Raw genomic sequence first — 23,285 nt, 5'->3', positions numbered from 1 at the left:
CTCCGACACTTACAAGCTATAGGACCCTGGGCAAGTCACTTAACCTCAGTTTGCCTCAGTTTCCTCATCTGTATAATGGAGATAACAATAACCCCTACCTCCCAGGGTTGTTGTGAGGATCAAATGAGATAATAATTGTAAAGAGTTTGCTTAGCACAGTGCCTGGAACATAGAAAATGCTATATAAATAAGTGTTAACTTGCCCGTATGCCTAAGTATAGAAATGAGAAATTCTCTAATGGCTAGTTTTAAGGGACAGCACTAGAGAAAATGCCCTACAAAGGTACTCTTGTCAATGTTATGCCTAATAATAGAGATACAGCAACTTTAGCAGCATGAAAGCTAGAAAGGGGTCTTTTAAAACCAGGTACAAGCAGGATCAGCTCTTCTGAAAATCTGTCATTAACTGCTGAGGCTTAGATTTAGGGGCCATTTGAGAAACCATATTCTTTTAAGGCAGAAGCTTCAGCATTTTGTTCCCTGGCCTTTGCACTAGGTTTCCTGTTTTAGCCTACAGCAACAAGTCTCCTTGTGTAAGCCCTGGAGGGGTGAAAAGAGATGAGGCTGGAAACCCAAATGTGGAATGCAGACCTTCCATTTAAATGACTCCCTACCAACCACTGAGAAGAGGTTTCTAGGGAGGCTTTAATGCAAACAGTATGAATTAGAGCTAGAGTCAAAACCAGTGGGGGCTCCAAACTCATTAAATTAGAAGAGATTCCAACTCATCACACACATGCCCTCCCAACCTACAGATGACTGACGGATTTGCCCAAGGGACCAAGCTTTCTGTTGTCCCATCACTGAGGCTTACTAAGGCTGTGTGATTGTGGGGGTCACAACTTTTCTGAGTCTCCATGTTCTCGGTGATAAAAGGTTGATAATGCCATTAGGAACAGATAATGACCACAGATGAGAGATGGCAACTTCCCCTACTGGAAGAAAGTTCAGGTGCATATGCCAAAAAAAAAAAAAAAGCCCCAAGCCAGCGGCATGTGTACTCTGTGTCACTCCCCCTTCAGTGCCCTGCTCTGCCACATGTGTGACTGTGTGACCTTGGACAAATCACTGCCATTCTCTGGACCTCAATTTCCCCAGATGAAAAATGAGGGGAGTGGGCTAGATGGATTTTAATTAAGATCTTCTAGGACTAAATGTATGTTCCTAAAGAAAATGCTTCCCCTGCAGTGGCCAAAGCTAGAAAGCTTCTGGGTCCCACTCTGTATTGCCAGATCTTTCTTGATCAAACAAACTCCTTGTCACATCTTATAAAGAGTGTTTATTTCCCTAGCCCTAAATTCCCCAGCAACTATTGCCCTTTATGCATTCTAGGGCAGTGGGAGAGAAAAACTTCCTGTATTCTGCTCCACGTTTTCATCTTTTCTGAAAGGAAACCAGAGTTTAGCATCTATTCTTGGCGGACTGACTCCTTTGGCCTCCTGAAATGTCCAGTAACTTTGCAAAGAAAAAAAAGGCTATGAATGTCCTCTGTGAATTGCTGAGGACCACGTGAGCTTGTTTTCCCCTCTCCTTCAATTTACGGTCTCTGGAAAAGATTATAAAACAAAACAAAACAAAAAACATTGTTTACAGAGCTCAGGGGGCCAGTTGATTCTCAGCTGAGGGTAAAGCTGCCTGCTAAAGCAACGAGACAGAGTGGGTCTAACACCAGCAAAGAAAACCACGGAGACAGAGAGGAGGGCCAGCTGCCCTGCCTCTCCCCGACATTGGAGCAGGGGCCACCTCCCAGATTTGCTCTCAGAAAGCAGTATCACTCTCCCAGGGATGCCACAAACACAGACATGCTGAGTTACAATTCCCCAGCTGTCCTGAGCCACACAGCCAACCTGTCTTGTCCACCATTTAACTGTGGGAAATGTTATGGTTCTGGAGTTGTTGGAGCCATCCGGGCAAAGAGGCAGGTGGTGATGGGAACTGAGAGAAAGGGACAAACTGAGCATAAATATGGAAGAGGGCTTAACAAGTGTCTTAACATCTCTAGGGTGGGGGAAACTATCACCAAACTCAAGGCAGCAGGGAATAATAAGTGGGGATCATATATCTGGAATGGACAGCTTTTAGCTTTTTAGTCTAACCCATTTATTTTACAAAGAAAAAACCAAAGCCTAGAGAAATTAAGTAACTTACCCAAGTTGATAAGAGTAGTAAGTGCCCATGATGGAATTTGAAAGCAAGTCCTTCAATTAGAAAGCTAGTATTCTTTCAAGTATAATGTGTTGAAGGAAGGCCTGTTTTTAATCCTGCCTCTGACACTTAAGCAAGTCACTGAATTTCTCAGCAAATCTCTAAAACTGAGAAGTTGCCGATCTGTATCAGTGAAGAGAATTTCCACACTGGGAGTTCTACACCCATAAAATCATAGGTCAACACTTTTTTTTGAAGGATCTCATTATGACTTCCTAATGAGAATGATGCATAATGGATTTTGGACAGCTCCACCTTGAGACCCAGCATAAAGCTGTATCCAGTCAGTGTTTGTTGAATGAATTAACAGATGGACCAAAATTCTTATTTCCTAATTTTAATGTAGAATAAATTGCTCTTTTGAATTAAATTAAATATGTAACAAGAGAAATTAGGAATTAAGGCTGAGAATGTAGTAGTTTGTCTCAAAGAAGGTCTGACTTTCATTCCTACCCCAGACACTTACTAGCAATATGACTCTTGGCAAGTCACTTCACCCCTCAACCTCAGTTTCCCCATCTGTAAAATGAGGTTAACAACAGCACTAGGGTAAAATGAGATACTGCAGGCAAGGTACTTTGCAACCCTTAAGATGAAATGTTCATTGTTATAATTTGTTTACCTTAAGCAGAAACGTGTTCTGTTCTAAGGCTACACCGTTCTCTTCTTTGTCTTATCCAGGCAAACCCACTGGGTACGGCTCTAGCAGTCGGCGTTTACACCACACAGGGATCGTGGATGAATGCTGCTTCCGGAGCTGTGATCTGAGGCGGCTAGAGATGTACTGTGCACCAATTAAGCCAGCCAAGTCAGCTCGCTCGGTGCGTGCCCAACGCCACACCGATATGCCCAAAGCCCAAAAGGTAGGTTAGGATGAGAGGAACATGGCAGCCTTTACAGGCCCGCTTCAGTCAAGGGTACCATGTCATACCTAGCAGAGTATTTCAGAAATATCCCCCCCCCCCACCTCATCAGAGGACCTTAATTCCCCAGCTGATTATCAGTCCTGTTAGCTTTAGGCTTGATTCTCTTCCTTGTCCCCCTAATTAATCAAAAAGAATTTTTTATCTGTGCCTTCTTGCCTAATGTCTTCTTAATCAAGTACCTTTTATAATCATCATAATCATTAATTAGTAATTCTAGAGCATGGTAAACTGAGCATTTTATCTCACCTAGGAAAATAACAAATATTCATAAATAATGTTAATTAAATCATTATAATGAATAATTAAATAATTAAAGAAGATGTATCTTATGTCTTCTAAGAAAATAATTATTAATTAATAATACTAATTATTAACTGTGTGCCCAGGTACTTTTGAATCATGTATCTTTTTTTAAAGCATTACAATGATTAATTAAGCATTATTAAATATGGAAAATGGTTAAACAAGTATTTTATCCCACAGAAAATTATTATTAATTAATAACATTAATTACTGTGTGTCAGATACTTTTAAATCATGTATCTTTTTAAAAACATTGCAATCATTAACTAATCATTATTAATTAAGGAAAAGAATTAAACTAGTATTTTATCCCCCCCAGGAAAAGTATTATTAATTAATTATTAACTGACTGTGCACTCAGTACAATTTTTTAAATCATGTACCTGTTAAAAAATTATTATAATCATTAATTAACCAATACAAATTATAAAGAATGGTTTAGAGGCAGCTGGAAGTACAATGAATGAAGCCCTACTGGCCCTGGAGTCAGGAGGACCTGAGTTCAAATTCAAACTCAAACACTTACTAGCTGTGTGACCCTGGGCAAGTTACTTAACCTTGATTGCCTCCAAAAAGTAAAAGAAAAGATAATTGTTTAACAAGTATCTTACCCTTCTATTAAAATTGACTATTATTATAAACCTACTATATACTAGGTATAGCTTTTTTAATCATGTCCCTATTTCAATAATTCATTTTTTTTTCATGATTTTAACTTCAAACTAGGGCTATCAAAGGACTATTATTAGAGGTCATGAGCATTCTGATCTAGACAGACAAACCAATCTGAAGAGGAATTCTCTTAGTTTATACTGAAATGAGTCATAAAAGTAGGGATTGGACCTGTGGTTTCATTTACATGGGGAACTCCCAGGTGAGGAAAGTTTTTCTACCAATACAAGTCAGCACCTCCTCTGCAAGTTACAGTGACAGAGTTTCCAAAAGCAGAGGTGTGAAACATATAGCCAGCTTACCCCCAGGACTCCAGAGTGGCAGGAACAAGACTAAAATGCGACTGAGAAATATTTAATAAAGTTAAACAAAAATACAGTGGAATATAGATGATGTTAATACATGGTTTTCAAAGTCACTATACAGCCCAGAGGCATCTTTATGTATGATTTAGTGGTAGAGTTTGAAATCACTGGCTTAGAGCCTAAATGACTTGACCAGGGTCACACAGCCTATATATGTGAGAAGCATGACTTGAATCCAGGTCTTTCTGACTCCAAGGTCAGTTCTCTACCCATTCTGCTACCTTGCCTCTCATAGAAAGATTCCAAATCAAAATTTCTGCTTTGCTTAAAGGAAATGCCTACCATGATAGAACCATGGAAGGATTTTCTTTCTGGAATATGGGCTGTGAGCAAGTCTTATAAGACTTGTTTTTGGCATGAAAACAATATGGTATAATTTAAATCATTTCTTATCTTTTGGGCTGGGATGTGTAGAAGGGTAAGAGAAAGAGATAATTGGTGTCAGGGAAAGAGCTGAGAATGAGGAAAAGAAGAAGAGAAGGAAAGGCCAGGAAAAGAAAAAGGATCTCTTTTGGATCTCCTTGAGATTTCTTGTTAAAAAAAAAAGCCAACATGTGTTTTAACTAATGGCATCAGTCTGCAGAAGCCTAAGCTGAGCACTGTGACCCATGTGACTGTCCTTGGCCACCATGACTATGTAAAGTTTCCAGCATTCAAAGCTCAAAGAGAAAGTTAGGAATTCAGGGGTACCCAAGTGGGTTCTCAATCAAATCCCCTTCCCTCCCCTTTTGTGTACCAAGTGTCCTGTCTAGCTGCATAGAGGAAAGGTCTCATACTGCAAATATGTAATGAGAGAGTACCTTCTACTGGTTCCTGAATGAACCTGGGATCAAGTGATGCTCACTACATGAACATGATTGGGAATTTTTGAGAAATGGGGGAAGATAAGGGATCTATTTCCCTTATCTCAGTTGACCCAGTGCTTTACAACATAAACAGGAGAATCAAACTGAACACAATCTAACGGGGGTCACAGTTGTCTCAGAATCATGAGCTTCAAAATCCAGGTGCTAAATTAGAGAATAAAGGGGTAGATAGGGAAAATGGGTTTTTTTGTTTTTGTTTACCTGTGTTGGGACCACAGGCAATTACAAAACATAGTCCCTAGACTCAGTCTCCCAACCTATGAAGCTCAGTGACCATAGGCTGGCCCAGAAGCACTGTCATCGAGAACACCACAGGAACCATCTGTTCTGAATGAAATTATTTTTGTGATATTTGCAGTATCAGCCCCCATCCACCAACAAGAGAACGAAGGCTGAGAGGAGGAGGAAAGGTGGGCCAGAGAAACACCCAGGAGGGGAGCAGAATAAGGGAAGAGAAGAGAGACAGCAGAGCAGAGGAAAGAAGAAAAAGCAGAGGAGGGAGACTGGAGATAGAAAGACTGAACGCAAAGGAAAAAACAGGAAAATGGAGAGAAGGAATAAACAGACAGAGGCAAGGACTATGAGAAAGAAACAGAAAATCAGGAAACATTGTAGAAAAAAAGAAGAAAAGTGTTGTGGCAATAGATGGCACATTTAATGAAATGAGAAAAAAGGAAACCTTGGGTAGGACAAGACATGGAAAAAACCAAGTATTTGGAGAGAAGGAAAATATGTCAGAGCAAGTCCAAAGGCAGACACAAGAAGGAAAAAGACTAGAAATAGAAAAACTAGGCAGGTGAAGCACAGCTGTAATAATGGCTTAAGAATGAAAGGAACTAGAAGGAGGAGTTTTTATAAGTCCTTTTTAGGAACACTTCCAAAGTTTTGCATTAGCAAGCTTGCTTCCATTATTATATGTGCACTCAAAGGCAGAGTTAAAAATTAACAAGCATTTGAACAGAACCATCTATGAACACTCACAGGTCCCTTTCCCCACATGGTTCATTTCCCAATCCTGTTGAGGGTCAAACTCCTCCAGAGGGTAATGGGAATAGTTTAGGGAATTACGGGATCTCAGGATTGGAAAAGGTTCAAGAGCCCAACCCCCTATCTGAGGCATGACTCATTCCAATGACCAATGAGGTAGCCTGCCTCTTTTGTACTTTAAACTGGGGTTAAATTAGGGGTCTTCCTAGTCTCATTTCCCTGAATTACACATCGCACACGCGTGCACACACACACACACACACATATACACAAATAAGAGATTCTAATCCTAAAAGATTTCACTCCATGAGAGAGAGAGAGAGAAAGTTCTAAATGGTATCTGCTCTGAAGAGTATGGACAAAGCAATGTGAAGCTTACTTAAAAGTTCAAAAATGAAACTGAGAGGCAGCATGGCACAGTAGATAGAAAGTTGACTTGGGAATCGGGAAGATGTGAGTTCAAATCCTGCCTTTGACACATGCTGTCTGAGTAACCCTGGACAAGTCACATAATTTCTCAGTGTTCTAGTCAACTCTCTTAAGACTGTAACTTGCAGGGGAAGTGATAACTTGCATTGGTAGAAGGAATTTCCTCACCCGGGAGTTCTTAATACCAATGAAATCTCAGAGCTAGCCCCTACCCCCCTCCCTAGCCTTCAAAATACAGTATTACAACAGTATTACAGGGAAGTTGTATAGCAGAGTGAGAGGAGAATTTAGAGTCAGAAGACTGAGTTCAAATCTTAATTCTGCCACTATCTCGGTGACCTTGGTCAAGTTACTTCAAGAAAAAGCCAAGACTTCTTCTATGGCCTCCTGCTTCAGAAACCCCTTTACCAAGCCCTTGTGGTTCACTGAAGATCCAGAATTCCTTTAATGGGGATGCAAAGATACCCAGGCATAACCAAGAAAAGGAAGTGAATGAAAGAATTGGATAAAATCAATCAATCCCTGCAGCCACCATTAAAACAAACTTTTGTCCTATAACTCTCAAAGCAGATGAAGGCGAGTCAAGGGATGACCTTATCATCAGAAGAAACTCAAGTTCCCTCTTCACTTGCCCCTAGGATGCATATACCTTTGAAGAAACCCAGGCAATTACAAAGTACAGTCCTTACCCTCAGTTCTTCAGGTCATTTTAATACCACAGGATGGTGCTATTGCCTAGAAGTGTTCCTGCAATTAAAGAAAGTCATTCGTGATCTTCCTCAAATAGAATGTGGCTAGTTTATTCCCAGTCCAAAGATTCCCTAAAATGTCTGACTTCTGCCCTCCATTCTCTTCCCTGGCTATTGATTTAGTGCCAAAGTCAACTCAAAGCTCAGACTCGATGATGAAGGTATTGGGTAAACAACAAGGCAATTCTCTTAGGTATCACCTGAAACTTGAGTGAAAAGAACACTGGATTTGGAATCAAGACCTGGGTTCAAAGCATACTCTGTTACTTCCTAGCTATATGACCTGCAAGTTACTGCCCATCTCTGGGGTCCAGTTTTTTTACCTGTAAAATGAGTGATTGAAATAGATGGCCTCTGAGAGCCCTTCTGGCTCTAAAGTCCATTATTCTGAATCATTTCACCTCTTTCCAGGTCTCCTTATATATAGGGTGAGAGGGTTGGTCCCTTCCAAATGTAAAACTATGATTCTATGACCTTGTAAACTTTCAAGGAGGCACCCTGGTACAGTGCAAAGAGCATTGGCTTTGGAGTCAAAGGACTTGGGTTCAAATCCTGTCTCTTCTTGTGTGACTTTGAGTACATCATTTGACTCCTCTTGGCCTTCATTTCTTCATCTGTAAAAAGAAAAGGTTGAACTAGATAGCCTCTGAGTTAACTTCCAAGTCTAGATTTATGATCATTTCCCCCCTAACCCTAACTTTCACTAGATAGGAGTCTGTTCCTCACTCCTAAGGCAGGATGGTACAGTGGGGAGAGTGTTGGTTTTAGAGTCCTGGGTTCAAATCCCGGTTCTGTTATGTACTACTTATGTGACCTTGGGAAAGTTACTTAACTCCTCTTGGTCTCAATTTCCTCGTCTGTATCATGACAGACTAGATGGTGGACTAGATGGTTCTTAGCTTGTGTGTCATGGACCCCTTTGTTGGTCTGGTGAAACCTATGGACACCTCCAAATAATGTTTTCAATTTGTTGTTGCTTCAATTGTTTCTGTCATGCTCAACTCTTTGTATCCCTATTTGGGGTCTTCTTGGCAAAGATACTGGAGTGGTTTACCACTTCTTTCTTCAGCTCATTTTTCCATATGAAGAAACTGAGGCAAACAGGGTTCAGTGACTTGCCCAGGGTCATAAAGCTAGTAAGTATCTGAAACCAGATTTGAACTGATGAAGATGAGTCTTCCTAATTCCAAGCCCAACACTCTATCCCCTGTGCCATCCAGCTGCCATGTTTTCAATACATGAAATGAAATCCATAGGATTTCAATTTTATTGAAATATAGTCATTAAAATATTAAAAATTAAACAAGTCAATGGACACCCCCCCCTCCCCAGGTTAAGAATCCTTGGACTAGATGGTCTCTAAAGTCCTATGATCTATGATGCCACATTTAATGACTGACAACCATACAATGGCACCATTAGAATACTGGTACCAAGGGCAAAAAGAACAGTAGATCTGGAGTCAGAGACCCTGAGTTCAAATTCCATCTCTCACATTTCCTTTGTGACCTTGGGAGAGTCATTTATCCTCAATTTTCCATTGGAAAAATGAAGAAGAGTAAACAAGATAGCATCTGAGGTCCTTTCCAGCTCTAAATCTTTGAGTCTAGAAATAAAAAAAACGAATGAGAGGAAACACCTTTTTTTTTTACTTGAGCAATTGGGGTTAAGTAACTTGCTGAAGGTTACACGGCCAGTTATTTCTGGGTGTGGTGCTAAGTATCTGAGCCCGGATTTGATCCCCAGGTCATCCCAACACTGGGGCCGGTGCTCTTACTCGCTAAGCCATCTGGCCGCCCCAAGCAAACACCTTTTTAACATAAGACCTTTCAAATTCAAGAAATCTCTTCAGATCTAATTACTTATTAGATGAAAAAAATACGAAAACCATCTTTCCGTGGTGAGCTTCAGTAATCCCAGAATGAATAGCCCAAATGCCCACTATGTCAACCAATGGATAATATGAACTAAAGCAAAACACCTGTTCTGTGAAAGGTACCATTCCAGGCACTGGGTAGTATACCAAAATAAACAAGGCATTCTCTGTCCTCATGAAGTTTTGGAGCAGTTTCCTCTTCTCTAGTATGAAGACTTAGGATTGAGAACCTAGTGTTAACCATCCATCCCCATATAGAGGCACAAATAGAAAGAAAGAAAGATCTGGAGAACCATGGGCAAAAAAAAAATCATATGAGCAGAATATAATGATCCCTTTTCCTTTCTATTAAGATGATAGCAAAGTTGAGGAAAGGAGATGAAGGACTTTGGGTCAACCAAGTTCAACCCTGTTCTCATAATCCCTGGCTTTTTGATTTCTCACCCCATTTTCAGAGAAAAAGGGGCAGCCTGGCCAGTATCTACTGCCCCAAGTGAGTATTAGACAGCAGGTGCTATCCAACTAGAATACCTTCACACAGAGAACTATTGAAAATAGAAATGAAACTGATCCACAGAAGACTATGGCTCACCATGGACTTTAAAAAGAAACTGTGAGTCTACGTTTCAATAGTCATTGAAAAATCAATTTATATTCCTCCAAAAATAGTAGTTGTGTGCCATTTGTGTTTCAGATATTATAGTCACCAGTGGGATGGAGATACAAAGATGGACTGATGGATAGAGGGCTATCCTTGGAGAAAGACCAGAATTTGAGTCCTGTCTCTGATGCAAATTAAGTGTGTAAACTGAGGCAAATCACTGCTCCACTCTGAGATGCTCTGAGGGGGGTGGACTAGATGACCTTTAAGTCCCTCCTGACCTATGATTTATGATTCAATGATCCCATGACCTCTGTAGGACTCTGTTTCCTCATCTTTAAAGTAAAGGGATTAGATTGGATAATCTCTAAATTCCCCAGTAATTCTTAATCTATAATCCTTTGATTTTATAACCCTATGACCTCGTGATTCTTGGTTTTCTTATCTCCAAAGTGACAGGTTTGACTCAATTAGACCGTCTTAACCTGGAGTTCCTATCTGAACTTACTTTTTAATATTTCATTAACTGTTTTCAAATCCTATATATTTTATTTTATGCATTTAAAAATATTATTCTCAGAAGGGGTCCATAGCCTTTGCCTAACTGACTTGCCAGAGGGGTCCAGGACATAAAGAAGGTGAAGAACCCCATGTCTGGGTAATTATACAGCATCTTCTAACTTCGGGTCTATGATTCAATGATGCTTTCATCCTATGATCTCTCAGGTCCTCAGTTTCCTTATCTGTAAAGGGATTAGACTATATGACCTCTGAGGTCCCTGCCAGTTCTAAATCCATGATCAATAAAACACATTTAATTATTATTCCAGTCAAAACTCCATGATCTCATGTGATGAATTATCCACTGTGATTCCAAAATTTTTGGCTGAGCCCTCAGAGAAATGACCATTTCTCTATATCACTTTAAAACCCCATATGATCTGTATTTTCATTGTTCTCTAGATGGGATAATGGCTCCAGCCTTGTGGTGCCTGGGGAAGATTTGGTTGGAGTAGTCTCCAACTCTAACAAATTTTATGTGGAAAAGACCAAAATAAATAGATATGTGGGATATTTCCGGGCTCCCAACTGCTTCTGGGACTTCAGTCTCCATGGGCTTCTAATCAGTGAGTTTCCCAACTGTTTAACCTCCTTTCTAACATGTCTTGAAAACAAACAAAACTGCCTCCTCCCTCCAACGAGTATACCATTAGGAAGAAAGCATGGAAAAAAATAAAGACAGATAATAGGGAATAAGGACAGGATTTGTCATTTCATTACAGGTATAGGAAATTACCAGGTGAAGAAATACTCTACCAAAACAGATTGGCAATGAATCTTAGAGAGTTGTGTAGAACATTGAGAGATCAAGTGATTTTCCCAGGGTCAAGAAGCTAGCCTATATCAAAGGAAGGCCTGGATTCAAGAGATAGCCTTCCCTCTCAGTAACTTCTTTTCTTTCCCCTCTCTTACTAACTTCGAGATAATAATAATGGTTAACATTCATATAGTGCTTGTTATGTGCCAGCCATTTTTATAATTATTATCTCATTTGATCCCCATGGCAGCCCTGGAAGATAGGCACGATTATTATCCCCTATTTTATAAATGGGGAAACTGAGTCAAATGGAGTTTAAGTGACTTGCTTAGAATCACATAGCTAGTAAGTATCAGAAGCTAGACTTGAACTCAGATCTTCTTTGCCTCCAGGCCCAGTACTCTATCCACCACACACATGAATAATAACTAACATTTATATAACACTTGTGCGCCAAACACTGTGCTGAGTATTTTGCAATTATTATCTCATTTGATTCTCACAATAACCTGGAAGGTAGGTATTATTACTGTCACCATTTTGCAGATGAGGAAACTGAAACAAACTAAGGTTAAGTGACTCACCCAAAGTTGTACAGTGAGTAAGCATCTGAAGCTAGATTTTAATTCAGGCACAGTGCTCTCCACTGCACCACCTAGCTTCTTTTAGTTCACAAATTTGGCACCTTTCCTATCAACTCAATAAGCATCCACTAGGGAATGAAAGATTAGTAGACTGGAATGACTGTGGGGAGGGAGAAGTTCCCTTAGGTTAGGTTGATGAGATACAGCTTACTGATGCCCAATCTCAGAATAGAGATCATTCCATCAAAAAGCATTTATTAAATACTCATTATTGGCTAGATGACTAAGGATACAAAGAAAAATCAGAACTAGCCTGAGATGGCCTACTGAATTTAACATGGACACCTTTGTTAATTGGGAAAGATTTATTGGTTTGGGATGCTGCAGAAATTCCCCTTTACAAGGCTTGGAATCTCTCTAGAATTCCTTGCTGTAGTAATTCACCTCCGTGCAGTTGGGAGAGCGGGGAGGAGCCCAGTTACCGATTCCTTTTAAAGTCAGTGGCAACATCTATTGACTAGAGAAAGGAGAGAGTGAGAGAGAGAGAGGGAGAGGCATGTTGTATGAAATAAGAAGTAGCTGAGGTGAGTAATGATTCCCTTTGGACTAATAAATATCTAAACTTCACTGGAAAAAGGAGCCAGAATAAGCACTGGGGGGAGGGGGGAGGGTAGGCAACTGACTTCCTTGCAAGGCTGGGATTGGCCTCTCTGTCCTCGAGTGTCTGCCCGAGGTCTGGGAATCTTCCTCTGCCTCCTGCATTCTCAGGCTTCCCTTAACCCAGAGAATGAGTTGCTAGAAGTAGGTCAACTTTGGGGAGGTAGGTCCAAGTCACCAGAAAGACACAACTCTGACTAACTCTGTCAGGTGTCTCAGAAACTGCTGATAAGATCATTGGGTTAGCTTTGCTTGAGATTGTAGGATCAGAGATGGAAAGCTGGAATGCCCTTTCCATGTCGCCTAGGTCAAATTATTCATTTCACAGATGAGGAGTTTAGGAAGCAAAGGGCTGAAGTGACTTTGACCAAGGTCACTCAGGTATTAAGTGACAGTGTTAAAGCCGTAATTGTACCTTATACTATAGGAATGGACATAGGGATAAGGGAAAGAGACTGGACCTGTGATTTTATAGGGAGCTCCTTCTACCAATGCAGGTTGGTACCTCCTCTGCAACTGATTGCCTTAGAAAGCTGAGGCATTAGGTGACTTGTCTAGGGTCACATGGTCTGTATGTGTCAGAAGCAGGGCTTGAAGCCAAGATTTGAACCCAGATCTTTTGACTTCAAATTAAGTAGTCTTTCCACTGGACCAAACTACTATAAAGGGGTTTGCATTTATGATTATAAGCTCAGAGATTTAGGGCTGGAAGGAGCCTTAGAGGATTTCTGGTTCACCCCTCAACTGAGGGGAGTGGGTTCCTCAAGGGAATTCCTTTATAATGTTTTGGGTATCTTTCTACTCACTCTCACTCCTCAGTGATTCAGAATTAGCAATCAATTTAGAAACTAGAAAGTTGGGATAGAGATTGAGCAGCAGGTAAAAGATGTAGCCTATTTTCAAATGGTACATAGGAAAAAGTGGAAAGGCAATGAATGACTAAATTAGTCAAGTCCTTTCAGAAAGCAGACTGGAAAGCTATTCTCCACTAGAGACAAATTGTATGCTTTGGATTTGATCAAAGCAATCTATAAAATATTTGACAAAATCTTTCTCCAGTTCCTTCATATGTCCATAGGCTGTGGAGAACACTCACTGTTCTTGGACAAACATCTCTTGTGAGAAATCACAACACTTGTTTATAATCCTCTAGAAACAAACCTGACCTGTGTCTCAAGGTGAAGTGATAGGGGTAGGGACTCCCTCTGTGGTTTTCATTGGCACTCAATTGAGAAAAGTCTGTCTACCAATGAAGAACAGCACCTTCTCTGCCAGTTGTAGTCTAAGATTGTTGCCTTAAGCACTCAGAGATGAAATGGTTATCTGAGGCCACACACAGTCCTGGGAGGCAGGACATGAAGCCCCATCTCCCAGACTTTGAAGCCAGCTTGCCATCCACTATTCCAAGAGGTCTCTCAAGATGAAGGCAGTTCTTTATCTTTGGGGGAGTCTTCAGTGTCTAAGACTCCTCAAGTAGTTTTCTAGAACTGGTAATTAGCCATTCATCCTCAGTCAAATATTTTCCTAAAGAGAGGAGTATATTGGGTTTTAACTCATTTCCCAACCCTAGATCACAGTTCTATAATGCTATAAGATTTCTCTACTTCTCTCTTTACAACTTTGTGAGGTAGGAATCATCTCCATTTTACAGATAAAAGAGCTGAGTCTCAGAATCAGGATTTTTCCTGTAGTCCCAGGCTATATTATTACTGGTTGCCCAAGGCTACCATATGCCCATGATTCCTTAACTTGCAAAATGGCGGTGATAATGTTTGTTCTGATTAATGTCAGAGACTGATCTTTTATCCCCAGGTCTTCTAATTGAGTCCAAAATTCATTCCACTCCAACAAGTAACTTCTCTGTCTGCCATATGTCATGGTTCTGTGAGGATAGTGAATAATGTAGGAAACTCATCCATAGACAATATTCAAAATCCTCCATGACCTGAAGGTATAGAATGGCTCCTGAGTTTTCTCAACAGTCTGGGGTCTAGGTGTGAGTGAAATATCAAGTAACATTGAAATGTAGCCTGTTGGCATGGATAGAGCATTGGACTTGGAGTCAGGAAGATCCTGGTTCAAATCTAACCTCTGACACTTACTAGATAACTACCCATTTCTTTTCTCTCATTCTTGTTTCCCTCATATGAAAATGGGACCTGTAAGCTGTATTAATGACTGCACAGAGTTGCTATGAGTCTATAATGAAATGATGTTAGTAAACATAGGAATAGGGACTTGTCTTGGGATGTCATTAATATGGAAAACTAATAGGTCAGGAAACTCCCTCTACTTAAGCGAGCCAGCACATGTTCTGTAACTCTGTGACTCTGGTCTTAGTTAGAGCTGCAAGGGGACACTGAGGCATTGGGAGCCTCCAGGTCTCTTAATTATTTGTGGTTGGCATTACAATACTTACATGGTCCATCTAATACCTTTCATCCATAGTAAATGACTGACATCTCCTTTTTGGGTCTTTTTCTTTTTAACTGGTGGTGGAAAAGACTTGTGATTTCATTAGAGCAGGAAAGTCCCACTATGGAAATGCCATCCACTGATACAATTTCACAATCTGGCTCTAACTTAAAATCTTAGCAAGTTGCCTCAGATGCTGACTTATCAAAGGCCCCAAAGCAAGTGTGTATCAGAAGTATGACTTGAACCCAGGTATTCCTGGTTCTGAGACCAGTTCTCTAACCACTGTGGCATGCTGAATGGATTGTATGTAAAGCATTTGGCAAACCTGAAAGCACTAAAGAAATGTCCATTGTTATTATTATTAGAGGCTGAGTGATACAGTCTTTCTTTCTATACTTCTTCAGTTATCTCAGGCAGGCCAACTGCTTGCTCTCCAGTGAGAAAGATTATGCTTTAAAACCCAACATTCCTACTGAGGTCTTGGAAGGTCCCCGGGAGAAGTATTTACCAGGATTCAACAGGAGTCAGCTAACCTGGCATTCTGAGGATACAGATGCGAGGCCTGCCTCTGAGACATGGGGTCATGTTGTTGGCATTGGCTCTGGGGTATCCACGCCTCACAGAATAGAGAATGGAAAAGTCTAATATTCAGCAGGATGAGCAAGCTGCTGACCACAAAAGCAGCAGCTCTAAACATTCCAGCAAGAAACCAGGAAATGTGACCTCCCTGACCCCCAGCTGGCCAAAAGTCACAAGCCTTCACAGGCTGGATTTTCAGATGCCAGAGGTTTTGTGGCTCTCTTTTCAAAATGCTCTAATGTTAGTTAGCACAGAACCTCGGGCCCAGCCCACACCAAGAGGTTAAACAACTAAAGGCCAGGCAGCCCCACAGTCTGTCAAAATAGGATGTTCTATTTTCACAGCTGGAGATAACAATTGTGGCTGGACCTGAATTGCACTGGATTACAGACAAAGGAAGCTGACAGTTTTAGGGATAGCTAACAATACCTAATCAGTCTACCATTGTTGACTTGAGGACTCCTGTTAGCTCTATGGTGAGAGAGTGGTCAAATAAAGAGAATCATAGACCATGGTATCCAACATGGCACCTGGGGACAAGTCATTCATTCCTTCAAGAAACATGTATGTAGCACCTTCTATATGTAGAGCTAATATGTGAAAGATCAATGATTTGATCAGCTTAGGGAACTCCCAACATAGCAACTTCCCCCACCATTGGTGATCCCAACCCCTGTGTGACTTTGTAGATAAGTCAGAAGAAGTTACTAGGTATATAGAGTGACTTGCCCAGGGTCACATGGCTAGTGAATACCAGAGCCAAGATTTGAATGGAGACTAAGAGTAATGACTCTGGAATCAGAGGGACTGGGTTCAAATTCTATCTCTGATACTCCCTGTGTGATATTGGGCAAAAACACAGCACCTATGGACCTCTGTTTCTCCATCTAAAAAATGAGGTACTCAGTGGCCTCTAAGGCCCTTTCTAGTTCCCAATCTATGACATCCTATGAAACAAGGTCTTCCTGATGCCAAGCGCAGACTTCTACCTGCAATTCCAGGCCACCTCTTTGTGCAACACTCTGTAGATACCAGGAGTATTGTTTGAGAAATACAAACTCTTATACACATACAAGGAACTGCTATTATTCCTGGTTACCCAAGGCAACCATATGCCCACAAGTCCTTGTCCTGCAAAATGGGAGTGATAATATTTGCTCTTTAACTCAAAATGATGATACTAGGAAGACCATAGAGGGAAGACGGCAAAGGTTACCAAGCATGATGTAGAAAGTAGAACATAAACATGAATTTTCTGTACAGGGAAAGCCCAGATACAGTTGGATAGTTGTCTATGTTGAAGGTCCCATCAACTTCAAATGAAAGCAAATAGCATTTACTCATCAGGGCCCTCTTTCATTCCATGTAAAAGTTCCAAACTGCTTTTCAAACTCCCAATATCTCTCACATGCTGAGAAAGGAATTTCAAAATGCAGCATTGGAATATTATGCATGATTCATCACAAAGAGTCATTGGAAGATGTTGGAGCCCAATCCTACCAGCCCTGTGAGCTAATCACAGAACCACACGGTTCTGGGAAGTTTGTCAAAGTTCAAATATCTGTGATTTTGTGGGTACAGGTCCTTCCAGCATCGGTGCCCAGGGCAACCCCTTTTACATCTTGGACTTGGAGGCAGGCAGATGTGAATTCCAACCCTAGCTCAGAAGCTTAACTAGGTAACTCCAGGCAAGTCACATCCATTCTGAGCATTGGTTTCCTTCCTCTACTTATCTCCTAGAGCTGTTGTTAGGGTCCAATAAGAAAATAGTCAATATACACTTAATTAGTCAAAAAGCATTTCTTTAGTTCTACTCCAGGCACTGAGCTATGAGCTGAGGGTGCAAGGACACAAATTAAATAATGCCTGCTCTCCAGAACTTTCCATTCTAATAGAGGAGATGGTCTGTATGGCAATGTATGTATGAAAATAAATACAAGGTAAATATTTGACTGGAAAGATGCCAGAAGCCATAGGGAATTAGACCTCATGTACAAGTAGTGTTTAAACAGAATTTTGAAGAAAACCACCTAGTCCTATACAAAGGCTAGATCTTGTTGTCCATTTTTCAGTCATGTCGGACTCTTCATGGTCCCATTTGGGGTTTTCTTGGCAGAGATACTGCAGGGATTTGCCATTTCCTTCTCCAGCTCATTTTACAGATGAGGAAATTGAGGCAAACAGGGTTAGATGACTTGCCCAGGGTCACAAAGCTAGAAAATGTCTGAGACAGAATTTCAACTCAAGAAGATGAGCGTTTCTGATTCCAAGTCCAGTACTCTCTTCTCTGTGCCACGTAGCTGCCCAAATCCTAGATACAAAGAATTCCAAGAGACAGAGCTGAACTATCAACATCAGATAAAAGCAATAATAGGAAAAGGAAGAAGAGAAGGTCATCAAAAGTTGTTGTGACCAAAAATGTCATTCCTCAGCCAAGCTGGTGTTGAAACTGTCTGAGCTAAACTTATCTGGTCCCTTGACACTTCTTGAAGCCATTCCATCTGGGAGTGTCTGCCAGAGCTTGTCCTCCCCTGGTGTGGCTTTTGGGAACCCAGGGCCACTTCCAAATGGTGATGAGGTAACAGAGAAGGTTTACTGGTAAAGGATAAAGTCAAGCAGCTGCCATTTCTGCCCACTGTAAGATTTACTCAGCTCTTCATAAACACTATCTCATGGTCTCATTTGAGAACCAATATAATGGAAAGGATGATGAACTGAGATTTGGGTTCAAATCTCTCCCCTAACATTTGGAGAGAATGTTTAAATCTTTAAACCTCCTTTTGCCTCAGTTTACTCATCTGCCAAATGAGGCCAATAGTGCCTATAGTATATACCTCTTGGGGTAATTATGAGTCTTAAAAGATCTAATGTATGTAAATTGCTTTGGCAACCTTAAAGTTCTGTAAAGGCAGTGTGGCTAAAAAGCTGACCTCAGAGCCAGAAAGACACAGGTTCAAGTGCTCTAACATAGTGGACAATATGTGACTCTAGGCAGTTTCTCAACATGCTCTCTAAGAGTATATAAATTGTAGGGTAGTTGCTAATCTACATCAATGGAGAGAATTTCCATCCTCGGAGTTCCCTACACAAGTGAAATCACAAATTAGTTTCTACAAAAGAGTGAGGAGAATGGATGGGTTCAGGGAAGCATTAGCCGTTATGATCTCATTTGGCCCTTACCACAACCCTGTGCGGCAAAATGGGACAAGCATAATTTAGAGGTGGAAATAGCAACTCATCCACACCCCTTATTTTATAGGTGAGGAAGTCGAGGCCCAGAGATGTTTATGGAATCATAAACATAGAGCTGAAAGAGGTCTTAAAGGTCATTTGATCTACTGTCTTTGTTCTTATAGATGACAATACTGAGACAATAGATATTTAAAAAGACAGCAAGTGATAAAAGACTGGAATTCACCTGCTCCTTTGGAATTCTATGTAATCTTGGTAATCTGTATTCCTGGCATCAAAAGTAATTTCACGTGATAGGAGCTAAAAGGCAAAAAAAAATATCTAGTTTCTAGGTATGGATGTTCTGAACACCATCTGATGGGGTATATTTAGCATATCTCAGTGAAGCTGCCAAAATCTGGCATTTTCCCTTCTAGAAATGCCATGATCAAGAACTCCAGCCCTTTCTGTATTTCCAAAAATGACTCAGTCAGGGCAAGACAATGTCTTTCAACCTTTTACGTCAAAAATCTAACACATACACAAAGAGCTAAGTAAACAAGCTCATAAATCAAGTCTAAACATCCCAGGCTCCTCAAAGGCTTCATGGCATCTGCAAGAACATGAAACTCAAAATGAGCCCTCTGACAGCATGGCAAAGCTGCACTGGTATTTCTTCTCTCCCATTCCATGCCATCCTCCTCATTCAGTGGTCATGATCTCTTACACTGGAAATTCAGCTGAGCCCTGAGATATAAGGGCACATCAATGAAGTCAGGGCTCTGATGGAATAGCTAGTCATGGTATGGACTATAGGTTTATAGCTGGAAGGTATGTAGAATGTTAGGGAGGAGAGAACTCTTAGGACAAGGTTAGAGCTAGGAGGGGTCTTGCCATAGAGAATGTCAGAACTGGAAAGACCCTTAGAGTACTGAATGGCAGAGGTGGAAAAATCTTAGCAATCATCTATCTAGTCCAACCGCTTTCATTTTTGCAGATAAGGGAACTAGAACCCAGAAAAAAGACAGTGACTAAGGTCACACAGTTCACAACCAGCAACAGAGCTGAGCTATGAATCCAGCTTTCCTAATTCAACATCCATTGATCTTTCCATAATACTACACTGTCTCCCAGTTGGGGATGGAGCAAGTCTACTTATACCCAGCCTCTACTGTCACCAAACCAACAAGTTCCAGTATTTACAACTTCACAAGGCAGTATGTTCCATTTATGAATGGCTCAATATTTTGGGAAGTCTCTCATATTGGGTCTAAATCTGCCTTAATGAGACAGAGCAATACCATCATGGGAGAAGTAGCTAAGGGCCTCTTTAGAGTCAGCTAGGAAGATCATTAGAGGCCATCCATTCCAATTCATTTATTTTACAAATGAGGAAACTGAGGTTCAGAAATAAGTGACTTGCCCAAGGTTCCACAGACAGTAATTGGAAGAGGTACAAGTAAAACTCACATCCTCTATTGTCAAATCCAATACTCTTTGGACTAGTTTGGGGATTTGTTGTTGTTGTTTTAACAGCTAGCCCATTTATCAACCAAGAGACTTTGGATACATTTTTCAAGTGGTTCACATACTGACCCAGTCCATAACTTGCCAAGAATTTGGTTCTCTGCCTCTTCCCACCCCACCCACTTCCTCTGAACACCGACACTCTTGAAAGGGGAAAACCTAAGGTGACCAGGAAGAATGTGAGGTTGCTAGCCCTTAAACCTTCTGAATGGCTGCAATGGTATTCCATCATTTAACAGCAGATTCAACAGACTTGGTTTGGGGTTGTTACCATTGGCATAGAATGACACAAGATTTTGCTTACAGCTGCACCCCATAGAAGCACCTTGGGACAACCACAACTCTTTATCTTTACCAAACAGTGCAGATATTTACTGGCATTTTGTAGAGTCTCTAGTAAAGTGGACAGGAACTTGATCTTAAAGGTCATTCTCCAAACAGATGCATAATTTGTCTGACACTCGATATACTTGATTCCCAGAGATGAAAAGCTGACTTAACCCTCCTGGAATTTGAACTTGTGATTCCCAGGGGACAGGGATATTAGAGCTGATACCAAGCCCACTAAGTCATTCCTGTGCGCTCTCGCACACACACACACACACACACACACACACACACACACACACACAAAACCAAATTACTAATACTGCTGCCACAAATTGCTCCTAACAGGTAACAGGCCAGGGCAATTGCTGAACCCTCAAAATTTCAGTGGCTCCCTTTTCTTATTGGTCTTTCTGGGGAAGAGGTCAAAGCCAAGATGGTACTTGCTGCTGGACAAGAGTGTGCTATGCTTAGCATGGCTGAACGGCATTTCCCCAATGCTCAAGGGTACTATCTATTGCCAAGATAGTGTGTCCTACAATACTCAACTTGTTCTGAATGGGCAAATGTTGGAAACATTTGCTCAGTGGAAACATCACTGCCTCCCCTCAGAATAGTAGAGGCCCTGTTATCATGCTGCCCTATGTCTTTACATTAGACAAGTGCCATGTATCTCTGAGCAAAAGCTAACCATGGGAGTTGAGGGGAAGAAATGAATGTCTGTTCAATTTCTAGGTTTGGGAACTGTCAGCCACTGTTGTATCAGACTGCCTGTGCTACACAGAGCCATTGATAACAATGATGGTCACTAAGTGGTGCTACCATCAGATGAGGTTTTTTGAGATAAAGTCAGTAGGGAGGGAAAAGGATATTGGGTCAGCCTGAGGCTGTTTCTGGGGAGGGGAGGAGAGATAGGGGGATGGGAAGAGGAGAAGGTATATATCATGTGGTTGCTTTTTGTTTTAATTCATTATTCTTGCTGAATAAATTTAGTTCATTTCAGTTGCTTCTGCACTGCAGAAGGAACATAAGTACTGTGAGCACCCTCTAAATTGGAGTGTCCTGAGACAAAGCCTCAGTGGAAGCAACCTAGTTATGAAACATCCCATCCTGTAACTGCATTTGTATCCCCAACACCTAGAAGAGGGACCAGTAAGAGCCCAACAAATATTTGTGCCTTGATTGATTGATTGACTGACAGACATATTGAAGTCCAGGAAAGTAAAGTGATTTAGGATTATAAGGTCATTAGATCATCACCCTAAAGCTGAAAGGACCTCAAAGTCCAACCCTTTCATTTTACAGATGAGGAAACTTAGGCCAGCAGGGTTGAGTGACCTAACCAGGATCACATACCTTATAAGTGTCTGAGGCCAGATTTGAACCCAGGAATTTGAGTCTTTCTGACTCCAAGTACAGCATTCTATCTACTGTGCCACTTCACTGCCCTAAAAGAGACCTCAGAGGCCATCTATTTCAATGCTTTCATTTTGCGAATGAAGAAACTGAGACCCAGACTGGTTAAGTGACTTGTCTAAGGTCACACAGGTGGCAAACATTAGAGGCAAGCTTTTGAACTAGGCCTTCTAATTCCAGAGCAGTATCATAGAGGGGATGTTTGGTCACAAACCATTGTCCTGGATAGCTTCTGTTGTCCCTCCCAATTTGACCTAAATGGTTACCTATTCCCTTATGTCATTAAGACACAGAGTTCTTTTTTGAAAAAAACCTCGTTGCTGTTTTCCTTTTTAAATACCTAATCACAAGTTTGCAGAAATTTGGGACAATTTTTTTCAAATTGGGAACAGTTTCAGTACCCAGCAAAATGGGATTAAAAAGTGGGCACCATCATGGTTGTCCACATGGCCAATGTTTGCCACTCCTTTTCAAACTACCCTGGGTGATTAAATTAAGACAATGAAAAAAGGAAAAGATTCAAATGAGACCACAGCCCCTAAGTGCTTTTGTTTTGTTATTTCCATTGTCTGCAACAAGGAAAGCATGTGTGAGACTTTGGGAACTGAGCCAAATGCAAAGCAGACATTCCAGCTGGTTTTGAACAGTCACAGTCATGTATGTTTGTGGCGGTGGCAGGGGAGAGAAAAGGGGGACTGTGTAACTGGGGAAGAAGTTCACTTTGCTCGACTGAGTTGTTGTCTGTGTCTCTGTTGGCCTCAGAGAAGAGAAGTGGCTAAATTAATCTCGATGAATTTGCATCCATTCAGAATTAAAACTAACACCCTTTAAGAGAGGAGAGGAAAATCATCCTCTGGTTCCTAGCTAAAGGCCTGTTAGATGGCACAGTGGTGAGACCACCAGCCTCAGGGACTGAAAGACTTGCAGTCTTTCTGTCTCAGATACTTATTAGCTGTGTGACTCTGTTATAGGGATCAGTCACTGAGCTGGTCACAAGATTCACATCTGAAAAGGACTTTGAGGATCAGCAGGTCTAACCTCTTCCTTTTTTCAGAAAAGAAAACTAAGGCATAGCAAGATTGACCACACACATAGTAAGGAGCAGATCTGAAACTAGTTTCTGTGGCTTTTCCTACTACACCAAGGACTCTTATGTCCCTTTTTTTCACCTCATAGAAAACTTTATGGAAGGTATAATAGAAGGAGGTATAGGAAGAAAAGACTATTAGCCTCTTGTCAGTAGTTATTATTATATAGTTACAATCTCTCTCTCTCTCTCTCTCTCTCTCTCTCTCTCTCTCTCTCTCTC

General features: G+C 41.0%; 1 protein-coding gene across 5 annotated transcripts in view; it reads left to right on the top strand.

Annotated features, from left to right (window-relative positions):
- Positions 1 to 23,285, top strand: part of IGF1 (insulin like growth factor 1) — a 121,696-nt gene that overhangs the window by 88,057 nt on the left and 10,354 nt on the right. For 2 of the 5 annotated variants that reach the window (XM_069095260.1, XM_069095262.1), the window contains exons 3-4: positions 2,887 to 3,068; positions 5,696 to 5,747. In XM_069095260.1, coding sequence (XP_068951361.1) covers positions 2,887 to 3,068; positions 5,696 to 5,747 — 234 coding nt within the window. Of the gene's footprint in view, positions 1 to 2,886; positions 3,069 to 5,695; positions 5,909 to 23,285 lie in introns of all 5 variants that reach the window. The other 3 variants (XM_069095259.1, XM_069095261.1, XM_069095263.1) reach the window with 3 other exon arrangements.

This window comes from Petaurus breviceps, unplaced genomic scaffold (genome assembly GCF_028583685.1).
Source record: "Petaurus breviceps papuanus isolate PSGF00001 unplaced genomic scaffold, PetGlider_PUasm1.0 225, whole genome shotgun sequence".
In the NCBI taxonomy this organism is placed as follows: Eukaryota; Metazoa; Chordata; class Mammalia; order Diprotodontia; family Petauridae; genus Petaurus; species Petaurus breviceps.
This window is presented reverse-complemented; position numbering and strand designations above follow the sequence as displayed.